The sequence below is a fragment of the Etheostoma cragini genome, chromosome 17 (genome assembly GCF_013103735.1).
Source record: "Etheostoma cragini isolate CJK2018 chromosome 17, CSU_Ecrag_1.0, whole genome shotgun sequence".
NCBI classification, from domain to species: domain Eukaryota; kingdom Metazoa; phylum Chordata; class Actinopteri; order Perciformes; family Percidae; genus Etheostoma; species Etheostoma cragini.
This window is the reverse complement of record NC_048423.1, coordinates 13,340,800-13,354,380: the sequence shown is the minus strand read 5'-3', so window position 1 is coordinate 13,354,380 and position 13,581 is coordinate 13,340,800. Positions and strand designations below refer to the sequence as shown.

Sequence of the window (13,581 nt, the reverse complement as noted above, 5' to 3'; positions counted from 1 at the left end):
GTGATTTCACATGAATAAAACTACCTTTTTCTTGAGCATCCAGTGTGTAATTTTAAATGACAATATTGCACTGCCAATATAACCTTTAAGTCAAACTTTACATTCTAACACTTTAACTTAGCTGTAATTGGTCAGAACAAGTTAACAGGCCAAAAGCCAGTAGATGTTGACCGCTCCTGGAAAAGCTAGTAAATAGACCTTGACTTAAGATGTTATTGTCACACTTACTAATGTTTATAGCTGGCTGAATAACTACATGCAGTAGAGTCAATGTTGCCTTGTTCACATTGTCATTTTGTGTATAACTTTATACAATAAACAATTGTTATGGCTGGGATTCATTTAAATATATATTTGATACAAACCGGATTTAGACCAACTAAAATAAAATAAAGCTACGTGCTTCATTGATTGTGTTTATGTCGTACAGCAACAGGTCATCCTTAATGTAAAACTTATCTCCTTAACACTGATTAGACCCTTAATCTGACATCAAAACTGTTCTGTGCAAAAATGAGCTGAAATCCACAGCTTAACGTGATTGGTGTTAGCTTCACACAAGGAGGTAGTGTATACACATCTAAAATCATATCTAAAATCATTACCAAGTGTCGGATTTAAAAGGTGAGGCTATCAGAATGAGATACTTCATTAGTCAAGAACGGGATTTAACAATAAACTGTGACCCAACATCCAATGGAGCAGCACTATGCCACTAGATCTTATTCTATTTTACTTAAGTGTAAACACACGTGTACTCACTATCTACATTAGCAATCCATATTAAGTAAATAGGTGTAAATTACAAACATTTGAAGTTAAAACTTGATTATGCCCAAAAGTCACTCTAATCTTTCTTCAGGGAGAATGATAGTGTCTGTTGTGTTTTACCGTATTCTTGACCCTGAGGGTCAGCACCATTGTAATCTTCCCTTAGAGACGGGTCTTGCTGCTACATATCGAGTCCCTCTTAAAGTTAGTACAGGATAACGACAATTCTTGGTGAGGTTAGTGGCATTAAAGATTAAAATTTCATGTTTGTGTGACGGGTCTTATTGACAGCCGTTTGCTTTTGGGCCCGCCAGTTTTTGGTGATCCATAATCTTGATGTTCTTTTCAGCATTTTCCACATTCCTCAACAAAGTCTCCAGCCTCCGCTTGATGTTCTTCTGGTCCTCCAGAGCACAGCTGATGACTATGGCCTGAAACTTCTGGTCGATGGGGACGGGCGGGGCCTCGGTTACACAGGCCGCGTGCATGGCCCGCAGCTGCTGCCGCCCACTGTCCATGTCATCCAGCAACTTTTTCACTATTTCATCGATAACAGATGTGGCCTTGTGCAGCGCCTCCTCCTGCTGGGGGTTTCTGATTGTGCCAACACTGATCTCCACGCACAGCGTCCGGCCCATTAGACGGTTTGCAGTTAAACTCAACTCCTCTCTCTCCCCTGGACAATACAAGAAAAAAATGCTGCATCTTTAAAGAGCATAATATACTCTCTGGAAACAATACTAACACCTACACCGCAAGACATTGGCTCAGTGTCAGATTCTGGTTCCAACAAAAAAACGTGGCATTCCCATGTTTGTGTTCCAGCCTCCCCCCACATCCAAAGACAGCCTCCATACGATTGATGCATATAATTATAAAGTCATATGTGTATGGCAGGGTCACTGCATTGTATCAGAGTACAAAATGTTCATGTAATGTCCAACTGTAGTGTGGCTAACGTATTGATGTAAGGTGAATATACTTAATATTGGAGATGAGGAGCAACTCATGTATGATAGGTGGAATGTATTAACCCTTTGTGTATATCCTATAATATCAGGTTTGGTATGGAAACAAACTCTATGCTCTCTCTTCCCTTGGCTGGGATGCCAAGCGAAGAGGCCACGTTGCTTTGCTCCTTCTTAAATGCCCCTGAGGTTCTTGAACAACACCACCCGACTACAATGTAGCAATCAAAGCATAACCTCATTGCATCACAATGTTATAATGACATCAGAGCAGCTGCAAAAATGGATTGAAAGTAGAGCATGACCAATATAGGCCGATAACAATACGAATATTTGGTTGTTTAAAAATCCAATATGCCAATATATCAGCCAAGATATATATTTTTTTAAATATCCAGAAATGCGTTACAAAACATAAACAGATTACCTAACATTAGTTATTTGTAGATATTTATGAGTTCTCACTAAAATAATGATAATCATTTGTTTTGTCACAACAGAACAGAAGAACATCAAAATATATTAAAGTTCTGGTATAAAATGTATAAAAATGCAAAGTTAAGATATGACATTTAAAGTTCTTTGACAAAAACACATTAACAAAAAAAATAATCAGTTGTCAACAGGGACGTTGTAGAGCGTCCTCTGGTGGACTAACTATGCAGCGCCAACGCTCATAACATCGTTGACAGTCCGTTTTATTTTGTAAATATTCATTTATCAGAATCATTTATTTGTCATTATAAATTATTCTGATGAAAATTTAAAATTTAAAAAAGGACTGTCAACCATGTTATGATTGTTAGCGTTGCATAGCTTGTCCACCAGAGGACGCTCTACAACATCCCTGTTGACAATTGATTGTTGTTGTTTTTTAATGTTTTTTTGTTCAAAACACTTTATATTTCATATTTTCAGTTTTAATTTATTTATTTTTTTAAATCGGCCATTATAAATGCCTTTACCGATAGATCGGGAAATGCCTAATATCGGCCGATAATATCGGTCTGCCAATATATCGGTCGGGCTCTAATTAAAAGCGGATCAAAATCACATTATTGAGCACTACAATCGAACAAGTTAAAAGCTTTTAAAGAGTCGACCATGACTATGTCAATAATTAAACCACAGTAAAAGTGTGTCTCACCAGGACAGATGTTTCGCAGTTCCTGGCTGTTCTGGATGGACTGGATCATTTCCAGGATGCACTCCCTTTCCTGCTCCATGGCCGAGGCTGCTTCTCGTAAAGTCTCCACCCTGACAGACGGAGACAACAACAGGATGACCACTGCCATCCAGTCAAAACCACATCTCTGGAAATGTAACTAGCTGTTGCAAAGGGATAGGAATACTAACTTATAACTAACGTATTATCCTACTAGAATGGAACAAAATATAATGCATTTTATTTTCAATACACATACACATAGCCTACTCGTACAACGAGATTAAAAGCAAGTCCTTCCATAACAGTTGCCCAATGGTGAACATAATCAATGAGTAGTAAACATTGTAAAAATAAAGTAATGATACTGCATTGGCCAGTAATAGAATTGTACAGTGCAGTACAGATCCCACCTAGGGTGGGCCTATTGTATTTTTTTAACCATTTACGCGATCGGCTGCATCCGCTCTCTTTAGGTTATAGGATTCCATTTATATAACCTATAGGCTATTATTTTGCCTAATAATAAAATGCGAGCAGTAACGAGCAGTAATAACGGCATTACCGCAAACGGCCCCTTGACGCACTGTAACGCACATGGTACGGCCTGTTACGAAACTGTACCTCAATTCCAGCTGATCCAAACTTTCCAGGAGTTGTCCGGAGCGATCTGCCATGGACAGCGTCCTGCTGAACTTGCTGCACGCAGCTTCGTTCATTTTGGCCTGTATTTTAGCTTGAGCCATGATGGTGAAGCAGGATGATCCGTCCCGGACAGAAACCCTGTGTGCGATCAACTCAGCTGTCCAGCTGACTGCAGCAGCGCCCAAGGGAGAACATTTCCTAACATGGACTGCAACTTCCTTTAGGTCAGTCCTCACAGAAGCTTCCCGAGTAACAGTGGTTGCCAATGTCAGGTCCGCGGACCCCTACGGGACTCTGAGAAACTCCAACGGGTCCCTACCTAAAAGCAATTTTACTTCATGCATTTTTCAGATGGGTAAATGCTTTGTAAAGGTTTCGCTATTTCTACATTTAACAAATATCCGCAGGTGAGGTTTTCTCAGCCTTGAGTTTTAGAAACTGGCAACTCGTTAGAATTATGGGAACCCTGGCTTGGAGTTGTTTTAATTTTAACCGGTTAATTTTTGACAAAACTGGCAAATAAGATAAAAGGGCAAAGGCACCTGGTATGAGAGCAACATAATGATGGAAATGAACAGAAAAAGAAACATGTTGTATGGTGTACTGTGCATATGATGGCATGTGCACCTGTGTGTGATTGTTATGTTTATAATAATGTTTTAGGGTGTCATAACTCTTTAGTGCCACACATCTGCCCTCAGTTTGCAATATTCACAAAGTACACAATGGACAAGTGACAAAACGGGTGAGAAGAAAAAGTTATAGAAACTTTTTTTTTTGTAAATATGCTGTATTTGTAGATCTTAATTGCAAAGGCAGTAACAATAAAACATACATATGAATGGTAATTTGTAACGTGACTCCACTTTAAAACGACTCTGTCAGTCCTTCTTATGATTTTGAAGACAATGTGAGTAAACCAACGGAGCCCAAATAGTTGTTGTAGCATCTGTTAAACAGGATTTCCACTGTTTCTACTGTATTTTCTTATATCCTGTGACACAAAGACAGAAGTTCAGAAAAGATCATGAAAACTTTCATATATACAAAGGTTGTTCAATGTTCTTTAGGGTGCACACAATGCACTCGATTTTAAGTGCCATGAAAATAGAGTTGGGGACAGAGTTAGCACAGCGGTCAAAAGTTCAGTTTCCCTTTTTACAGTGTCATCGATTCCCTGTATAGCAAATGTTTTGTCACAACAGAGGACACTGTTCAGTTCAAAATAATAGCAGTCTAACATTACAAACCTCATAAATCCTATTTTTTGGTATGAGTGATATTTCTACATTCTACAAATAATGTACAAGTAGTTTTGTAGTCATACCTACAGACCCAACAGTCATGACATGCATGCTGCTCATTCTGAGTAATTGAATCTGTAATTGAAAGGGGCATGTTCAAAATAATAGCAGTGTTGTGTTTAATTAGTAAGGTGACTGATTCTGTGAAGAAACAGGTGTCAATTATGGCCCATATTTAAGGAAGCAAGCAAATGTTGTGCATACTGGTTATAGTGTATTTCCCACTGAAATACTCAGCAAAATATGTCGTTCCAAGCATTGCTCTAAGGAACACCGGACTTTGATTAAAAAGTTGAATGGAGAGGGGAAAACATATAAAGGAGTGCAGAAAATAATTGGCTGTTCAGCCAAAATGAATTAAAATGCCTTGAAATGGCATCCAAAGCCTGGAGAACAGGGGAAAATATACAGTTAACTACCATTTGGATGGATGAAAGAATAGCCAAAATGGCAAAGGCTCAACTAATGATCAGCTCCAGGAAAACCAAAGAAGACAAAGTTACCTGTGAGTACTGTTATGATCAGAAGAAGGCTATGTGAAGCAAAGCTATCAGCTAGAAGCCCCGCAAAGTCCCACTGCTGAAAAAAAGACGTGTATTGAATAGGTTGAACTTCGCCAAAGGACACATTGACCGACCAAAGAAGAAATGCCGCGACATTCTGTGGACTGATGAGAGCAAAATTGTTCTTTTTGGGTCTAGGGGGCGCAGACAGCTTGCAGACACACTGCTATTATTCTGAACAGTTCCCTGTGATGGAAATGCCCTATATTATGTAATCATATATTGATACTTTAACAAAATAACTTAAACACAGAAAAAGTCAAATAAAATAATATTTATTTAATAGATTCTGAACACAAATACCTGGTACAAAAACATCTTAATCAAATGTCAATGTACAGTGTGTCACAAAAAGGTCTTCACATCACATCCTCAAAACTCCAGAAGACTGCGTTTAAGAGCTTCTTCCAACTCTGTCAAAAAGAAGCAGAAGGAATTATCATTATTATTGTTATTATTGTTATTATTATTATTATTATTATAAAGATTAATGTTCCAGTATGTCCAAATAAAACTGCAAATTGCAACACCCTCATAACTATGCTAAATGATATGATATTATCCTAATATTTGTTTTCATTTCATTGTATTGCTTTTGATCTAATGGATCTTTTAATAACTCTTTGAGTTGTGACAGCTCCACATTCACGTACATGTCACTACAAAGCTGCAAACCACTACGGCCAATGTCGTACTCCGCAGTAAATAGTGATCACTGTGTATTATTTCTCTGCTAGACAAAGGAACATACGGTAGACTCAGTCGGGACCTAAGGCTGCACTGAGTTATAAACCTTTCTCAGGGGAAACAATGATTACGTGCTCAGCCACATACACACATACCTGCTGACTCTCTCTCTTCTGCTGCATTCAAAGACGGTTCATGGTTCATCTCCTCATCGGACTCATCTGTAATAGATCACAATATGTGAGCAGCCGACAGCCTTTCCATCAAGTCGATCAAACCGCAAAAATGTGACGTAATATAACTTGCATACGTGTAAACTATAACTACACAGTGCATTTTGCTTGCCTGTCTATGTTCCTATGTGGCAGTGGTCATGTATTGCTTATTGCTTACTTTCACATGCTTCACTCTCTTTGTTGGACTGACCCATGTTCAGAAACTTCACCAGTGTTTCATCTTCAATCTCTGAAATGACAATAAATAAAACAGAATTACATGCTGCATGCAAACATAGATAATAAATGTCAAAGAATGCAACTGATTTACCATTAGTGTCTGGTGTGATCTCCACAGCATTGAGTAGTACTTTGACAGCGGTAGCTTGTGCTTTCATGTCTTTACTACAGGTCCTGGAGCTCGTGCAAGGTTCCAGCGCACAGTGGTGAGAGTGATGGTGTTTATGGAAACTTGGAACACTCGAGAAACTCTCCTGGCAAGCTTTGCATTGCACGTCAAAGGTCTTGTCCAGGTTCAAGGCTGCGTGCTTAGTGTGGACGTGAGTCTTCATCTGTGCAAAGGAAGGCACAGATACGCCACAAGGAGCGCACACATACTGACATTTTCCTTCGGCGGACAGATTCCTCATGCATTGTGTATACGTAGCTTTCATCTCTTCTTTGCTCTTTTCTGAACCCATGCATGGGCAAATGTGCCGACTGGTGCTGTCAGCAACAGCAGGCTGAACAACTTCAACCTCATCCATACAGTAGTAGTCCTTACTGTGAAGACTCTTGTAGTGTTCCAAGAACTCACCCTCTGATTCAAACTGCATGCTGTCGCAGAGGCCGCAGAAGTGAAAGCTCTTTATCTGCCCGTTGTGCTCATTGGTACAGTGTCTACGTACGGTGGAATCTTTAAAGAACCTCTGGGGGCAGTGTCCACAGATGAATCTCTGAAAGTTGTGACTGCTCACGTCACTGCAGTGTTTGCGGACGGCCCCTTCTGAGTCAAAGATGTCCTCGCACATCCTGCACATCCAAGTCTGCTCTGCTTTTAACGTCTCTACTGTGTTCTGCTGGACTGAGGGCTTGGAGGACAAATGACGGGCGACTTCGCTGCTGGTGGACGGCTTGGCATTGATGACTGTGGCGAGCTCCTCAGGCACTTCCTGCTCAGTGAAGAAGGTGTGTCCGCTGTGAGTTTCCGATACGTGAGACAGGATATCTTCATAACGAGGCATTTCTACGTTGCACTTGCGGCAGTAGAAGAGGTAGTTGGATAAATGAGCTCCCCCATGAAAGCGACTCATATGCAGGCGGGTAATTGAGGACTCCCCCATGTGTTTGCCACACACGCCGCACTGATGGAAAACTTGGTTCACAGCCAGGAGATGCTTACTGGCTGTAGACTCTTCTGAGAACTGTATGCCACACTCGCAGAACCAGGCTGTCACTGAGTTTCTGCTAGCGCTGCTGGTCACACTTGGTTTACTCTGTTTAGCTGGAAATTCTTCATATTCACTCCTCTTCTTGTTTCTTTTTTTAAAAGGTTCTTCAAGGCCAGTGGATTGTCTTCTCTTCTTAGCCTCTGTGGCATTCTGGGTGTGTTGAATTTCACTAAACCTGCAGTACTGAAGGAGGGCTTTCTCCATTGTGTGGTTGACCTCCACGTCATGCTGGGTCGATTCTTTGTGTCTCTCAATTTCAGCTTGGCTGTGGAAGATTTTACAGCAGACGGAGCACTGCCCTTGCACTTGCAGCTGTTTCATTACCTGCGCTACCGTTTTATCAGCCTTGGCCACCGCACAACCCTGTCTGCAGTGCACACTTAAAAGAGAAAAATAATGAAAAGGGAAAGGAAAAATCAGTTCAAAACATTTGAACAAAATCTGTGTCTGCTATTTAACATGTAATATAAAAATTTATTAAAACATGCAGGTACTGAAAAAAATCACAATTAAACTTACTTAAAGTGAGCTTGAGCTGCCTGATGTGAGATCAGTACTTTGTGACATAAAGAGCATCGGACATTGAACGTTACATCCTTGCATAAAGTGATGAGGCGATTCTTAACATATTGTGAGACGGGAACTGGCAGTGGTGCTCCTCTGGTTTCTTTCAAAATAAGAGAAAAGTAAAAGGTACACGTAATCTTGCTTATGTAATACCTCCAAAGTGCTTGTGAAATAGGCCTAAAATAACGACAGGGATTTGGATATGAGGTTTTTAATAGTGTATAGAAAATGAAAATGTTCGATGAACCTTACCATTCATGGCGAGGGACTCTGCAAAGTGGTTTTTGGCTGACATGTGCTGAAGACACTCATCTCGGAGGTTGAAGAGCATGTAGCAGGCAGGACAGGCAAAACACACGATCCGCTGAAAGGTCTGAGAGACGCTGTGACCATCGGCAGAAGATGAGGACACCTAGTGATCAAAATAACTATTATACTACTGTAGCTCAAAAGCTATTACCAACTTATTCCACACACAAATTAAGGAATCTTTCAAAGAGCAGGAGTTTTTCATAGCAAAGTCAGAAAAGTGATTAAACCTTAGACTCGAGATGTTTTCTCCATGCTTCTTCAGTCTGAAAGTCTTGACCACAGGCAACACAGGCAAAGAGCTCAGATGGAAATCCTTTAAGATTGATGGTTGGGTCACAAGGGGAGTGATCGAACCTACACAAAAGATATTTCATTGCAAAATATGCCATATTTGTACTCAGTGAAATGGTTCAAAAGCTATTACACCTACACTGAAATGAAGAGAAAAGGATTACCTTTTTAAGTGGCCATCAAGAAGGGGCGTATTGTCATAAACCCGACCACAGTTGATCACTGGACAAGTGTGTCTAGTTGAACTATTTCTGGGGAAATAAGCAGCTTTGTGTCTTCTTCCAAAACCACCACTGATAACTCCAGGTCGAACACCTAAATAAACACAAAGGTACAGTATGATAAGTTTGGCAACTTCTCCCAGATGTAGTATGATCATGAAAAAGAGTGGTCTGCCATTGGTATGCCTACACTGTATATCTTATGACAAAATTCCATTTCAAATCATCCCTGTATAGTGGATCATTGCAGCATCACAAAACAGTATACTAGTAGGAAACATCAAACCATACTTGCCAGAAGCATGCTTTTAGAGATGTTCTATTGGCCTGAATCAGCTCCAACACTGACGGATTTAAAAGTGACAATGTCGGTGATTATGCAACCGATTTCTGATCCAGATTAAAAATGTACCTGGCATCTTTAACCACATGTCCACGCAGTGCTTCGCTTCCCGATTAGTAGAACTAAAAGCCAGCTCCTGCTGTCCATGAGCTCTTTGTAAGTTTTGCTTCTTCTGAAAAAGAGACATAAATAAATGAACGATAACGGAACATATTTTCCATCTTTGTAACACTTGCCTTATATGACAAATGCCAGTAAAAAGCCACAGAACCCATGTTGTTCATTCTAGTACTGTAGGTTGACAGTTATTTGTTTTCTATGCATTCTGGCCACAAGGTGGCACTGTTGCTGCTAAAACTGACCTTTTTTGATAAATTTCTACTGAGTATTTATTGCTTAATTTACTCTTCCAATAAAAAACAACAACTGTTTGGCTATAGAGTTGTTAATGAGTTTTTACCAGCACTGAATCTACATTCCAGACTTTGCTCTATCTAAGGATACAAGCATTATTTATTCTGATAAACAAAATATTGTTAATCAATCATTTTGGATGCAGTAGCTCAGTCTGTGTATGTATTTAGTAGTTATAATGCGATCATACAATTTTGATTTAAGGTATGGTAAGTAAGGTAAGTATGCATTACAACCTGTTTTGCCTGTTTATATCATTTTGTCTTTTGCTTTTGAATGCAAGAGGAAGAAACCAACTGACAATTATCTGATATAGATTATAGCCTAATTACAGTCTAACAAGCATTAAATGATACCATCTCACTTTATTTTGAAGCACACTCACCTTGAACGCTCTACATTTATCGGATTTTTCCTTTTTCTCTAGGGCCACCTGGTGTGCGAGTCTTTCCAGTGTAGATGTAACACGCTCTTTATGGCGGGAGATTTTATCTTCAATCTACAAAAGAATAAAAAGCACAACAACTTTAGAAAACTTTACACAGACACTATCTAAAAATAATTAAAAAAAAGGTCTATTCAGTAACTCACCATGCCTGTCAATGATGAACATCCCTCATCCTCACTTTCACTCAGCAGATCAATACATTCGGATACTCGTCTGACAGTGCCCTCCTGAAGTAAATGCAAAATACCTTGTCATGTGATGTTATAAAGCACACTTACATTTAAAAGACTCAACGAAGTCTGTCTGCAAGCCCTGTACAATGTAAAAAGGGCCGTTTATATATCTACTATCTAATCTACTTTGTCCGAATCATGGATACAGTCATACAATATATGAAGCAGCAGCCTATATAGTTCAGTAAATATATTTATGAATTAAATCAAATGGCAGTCTGATTATCAGGCTAGATCAAGATGTTATTGTACAATTAGTCCTGTAAGCAAATGCTATTTTTTATCTTATCTTTGAAACAAGTGACTTTTTTTAAGTTAAGTGTGACTTACTGATACAAACTCCACGTCTTCCACGTCATCATCCTCTGCTTGAGTTGGAGAAGACATTTATCTGAGGAAAAACAAACTATTTTTAACTTTTGAAGCTGCGGCTTGAACTTTGAACACGCACGTAAGGGCATGGGGTGTGACGAGCTAGTTAACCAAAGCTAGTCAACAGTAGCGTGTTAGTGGGCACACCACCATCTGGAGTTTTAACGTTAAGCCTGATGGCTGAACATCAGTCAAAACTAACAACAGTTTTAAAAAAATCAAAAAAAATGATGGTTTCATTAACCATGCACAACAACATGAAATACTCTAATATCTTTTATTTAGCTACAACATCTTCGGGTCAACGGTTACCTAACTACAGTTCTATCGGCAAACGTTTCTAGCATGGTTAAGGTACGGTTGCTCAATCAACATATATTAAAATCTTGTAAAATACATCGTATGCAAATTATTCTACTTAGCAACCAAATAGGAGAGCACCGCGTCGGTGAGGCTAGCGTGAAGTAACACGACTTATTCGGGTGAAATGCAGGTCAGTGCAATACAACTTACTTGGAGTCGACCATGGGGGTTATTTCTCCATTCTCATGCCACCGTAGTGCTTAAGTGCTGCCACTGTTGGGTGAACAATTTCTGTGGGCTTGCTGTACCATGTATGTAGTGTAGTGTTGTGTTGTTGCACTACAACTCCCGGCCACCATTGACAGCACTGAGTACCAGGAGCACTTGAGCACCGGTTGAGCGAGGAAGAAGTTAACGCGCCAATTCTAGCTGTATTCGATTTATTTAAGTCGCATTTCTGCAAAGAACACACAGTTGACGTCGATGTGAAGTATAAGAATCTGTCACTAAGAAGTTCAAATGCCTTCTGTTGCGGCATTATCGAGCCATCTTCTGTACAGCAACTTTATTAGCAGCAAAATCTTGAAAATGGGTGCTTCACTCTGACGTCAATCCAGGACAGTGCCCAACGTTCAGGCTCTGGGTAAGCTAACGTTAGCTGACGTTTGCCTTTCCACTTAGCTAGCGAACTAATGCAAGGTAAACATGCTAATGTTCGATTGTGGTTGGCGTTAGTGAAATATGGTTGAAATCAACAGATAAATGAAGCTGAGCACAACATTACCTACTGCTTTTTCTGTTTGCTCCTCAGTTGACAGAGTGTCATCTAGCAGCATCCCAAATCGCAGAACGCAGCTATACAGTCTGCTACGTCACGTGTAACTGAAGACCTCGTTTTCTACGCGGAGTGTGCCATACGGACGGGGTTAGCTGAGACGTGGTTGTTGAGACACTGCAAACGCGAGCACAAACTCCGCCCGTCTGTTCTTACTTTGTCCGGGCCGAAATGGGACACTGTCACCATCTGTCCTTCTATTATTATTATTATTATGTTAGTTCCATAACGGTCTATGGTTAGTTCAGAATAACTGTATGCAACTTCTGTGTTGCAAATAACACATGATGACATACAACTCACCACACATGACAATTAATTGTACAGGTATATTTATTAATTTATAAGGTTACAAGGTTCATGTATTTGTCATTTTACAACACAGGGTTGCACAATGAAATGTAAGTTGTAGCCCCTTAATGCTACACACTTAGACTGTGACACAAACTGAACATACACTCTATGTTGTCATGTAATATACTACCACCTATTTCTTAGGGTTGCACGATATTGACAAAATGTGATGTTGCAATATTGATTATGAATATCGCGATATTGATCAACGTGATATTGCGATAACAACATTAAGGCTATAAATCTTGCACCCCCTGATATGATATTGTGTATTGCAATAACGATATTGAGTCGATATATCTTGCACCCCTACTATTTACCACATATACAGTTTGTTGATGCTTGTACCCCAAAGTATCTTATGGGATCACCATACATTCATTATACTTAATATTGCATAAGTCAGCTCTAACTAATTTATATGTATGGCAATACATAATGTTTTGTCATGTATATGTTGACACACAATGGTATATTGTTTTTTGCATATGTGGACATATGGAATACAGAAACAATATAGCTTTTGCATGTTATATAAACACGTGTTAACTAATTATGCCAGTGTCTGGGCTTTTTTGTTTGGGTGGAGAAGAGCCCTTTTTTAAATTGTAAATACAACTATTATTCTCCCCTCACACTTTGCATGCCTGAGTTTTGAATTGACTACTGAAACAACACTGTAAAGGATATCAGTTCATCCAAAAATTACATAACCCACCATTGTTGGATTATGATTAGAGTTGGTTCCAATTTTTCTCTCTAATCCTGATAGCACCTGCCTCATTTCAGGGCCCATCATATAACAGGGTACATTTCAGGAAGCTTTTATGGCGAACTATACTTGAACTATATCAGACAGACATGTTGAATTACCAATAGAATATAGTAACATTGTATGTAGCCTATATTGTGGCTTAAAAATGCTAAATATTTTCCGTATGAACTATCACAGGTTTGTCAGTCTGCATTAGTCTGAATACTTTATTGTTATTGATATGACAGCATCATCCTCCTGGGCAGTCGACTCTGCAGCAGATTACTGCGATGCTCAGCTGAATCTGCTGATTCTCCCTGGCCATGTTAGAAAATAAATAAATAAATAAAACTTACGTGTCTGCT

At 39.4% G+C, this 13,581-nt stretch overlaps 2 protein-coding genes across 5 annotated transcripts in view; both read right to left on the bottom strand.

The window, feature by feature from the left end:
- bag2 (BCL2 associated athanogene 2) overlaps window positions 1-3,806 on the bottom strand; it is a 3,898-nt gene extending 92 nt beyond the window's left edge. The window contains exons 1-3 of the mRNA XM_034898043.1: window positions 3,529-3,806; window positions 2,887-2,996; window positions 1-1,447 (exon numbers count right to left, since the gene is read on the bottom strand). The exon at window positions 1-1,447 is cut by the window's left edge and continues 92 nt beyond it. Of these exons, the coding sequence (XP_034753934.1) occupies window positions 1,053-1,447; window positions 2,887-2,996; window positions 3,529-3,650 (627 nt within the window). The 5' untranslated portion in view covers window positions 3,651-3,806 and the 3' untranslated portion in view covers window positions 1-1,052. The remainder of the gene's footprint in view (window positions 1,448-2,886; window positions 2,997-3,528) is intronic.
- A 1,871-nt stretch (window positions 3,807-5,677) lies between these two features.
- Window positions 5,678-12,240, bottom strand: znf451 (zinc finger protein 451). 4 transcript variants are annotated; one of them, XM_034898700.1, is made up of 13 exons: window positions 12,058-12,240; window positions 10,929-10,989; window positions 10,509-10,592; window positions 10,303-10,416; window positions 9,573-9,675; window positions 9,104-9,254; window positions 8,876-9,002; window positions 8,589-8,748; window positions 8,289-8,436; window positions 6,650-8,148; window positions 6,497-6,568; window positions 6,259-6,324; window positions 5,678-5,829 (listed from the first exon to the last, which is right to left on the bottom strand). In XM_034898700.1, the coding sequence occupies exons 2-13, from the start codon at window positions 10,983-10,985 to the stop codon at window positions 5,789-5,791; spliced, it is 2,622 nt and encodes an 873-aa protein (XP_034754591.1). In that variant the 5' UTR covers window positions 10,986-10,989; window positions 12,058-12,240; the 3' UTR covers window positions 5,678-5,788. The 4 variants fall into 4 exon arrangements, with proteins under 4 accessions (XP_034754591.1, XP_034754593.1, XP_034754592.1 ...); XM_034898702.1 differs by having other exon boundaries at window positions 12,062-12,214; XM_034898701.1 differs by having other exon boundaries at window positions 10,929-11,000; window positions 12,058-12,104.
- Window positions 12,241-13,581: the final 1,341 nt, after the last annotated feature.

Excerpts from the sequence above, each read along its gene's own strand:
- znf451 (XM_034898700.1), bottom strand. The coding sequence starts at position 10,985 with ATGTCTTCTCCAACTCAAGCAGAGGATGATGACGTGGAAGACGTGGAG. Across the intron at positions 10,417-10,508 it reads GTTCATCATTGACAGGCATG|ATTGAAGATAAAATCTCCCG; the intron begins GTGAGTTACTGA and ends ATTCTTTTGTAG. Across the intron at positions 6,569-6,649 it reads GATCACACCAGACACTAATG|AGATTGAAGATGAAACACTG; the intron begins GTAAATCAGTTG and ends TTGTCATTTCAG.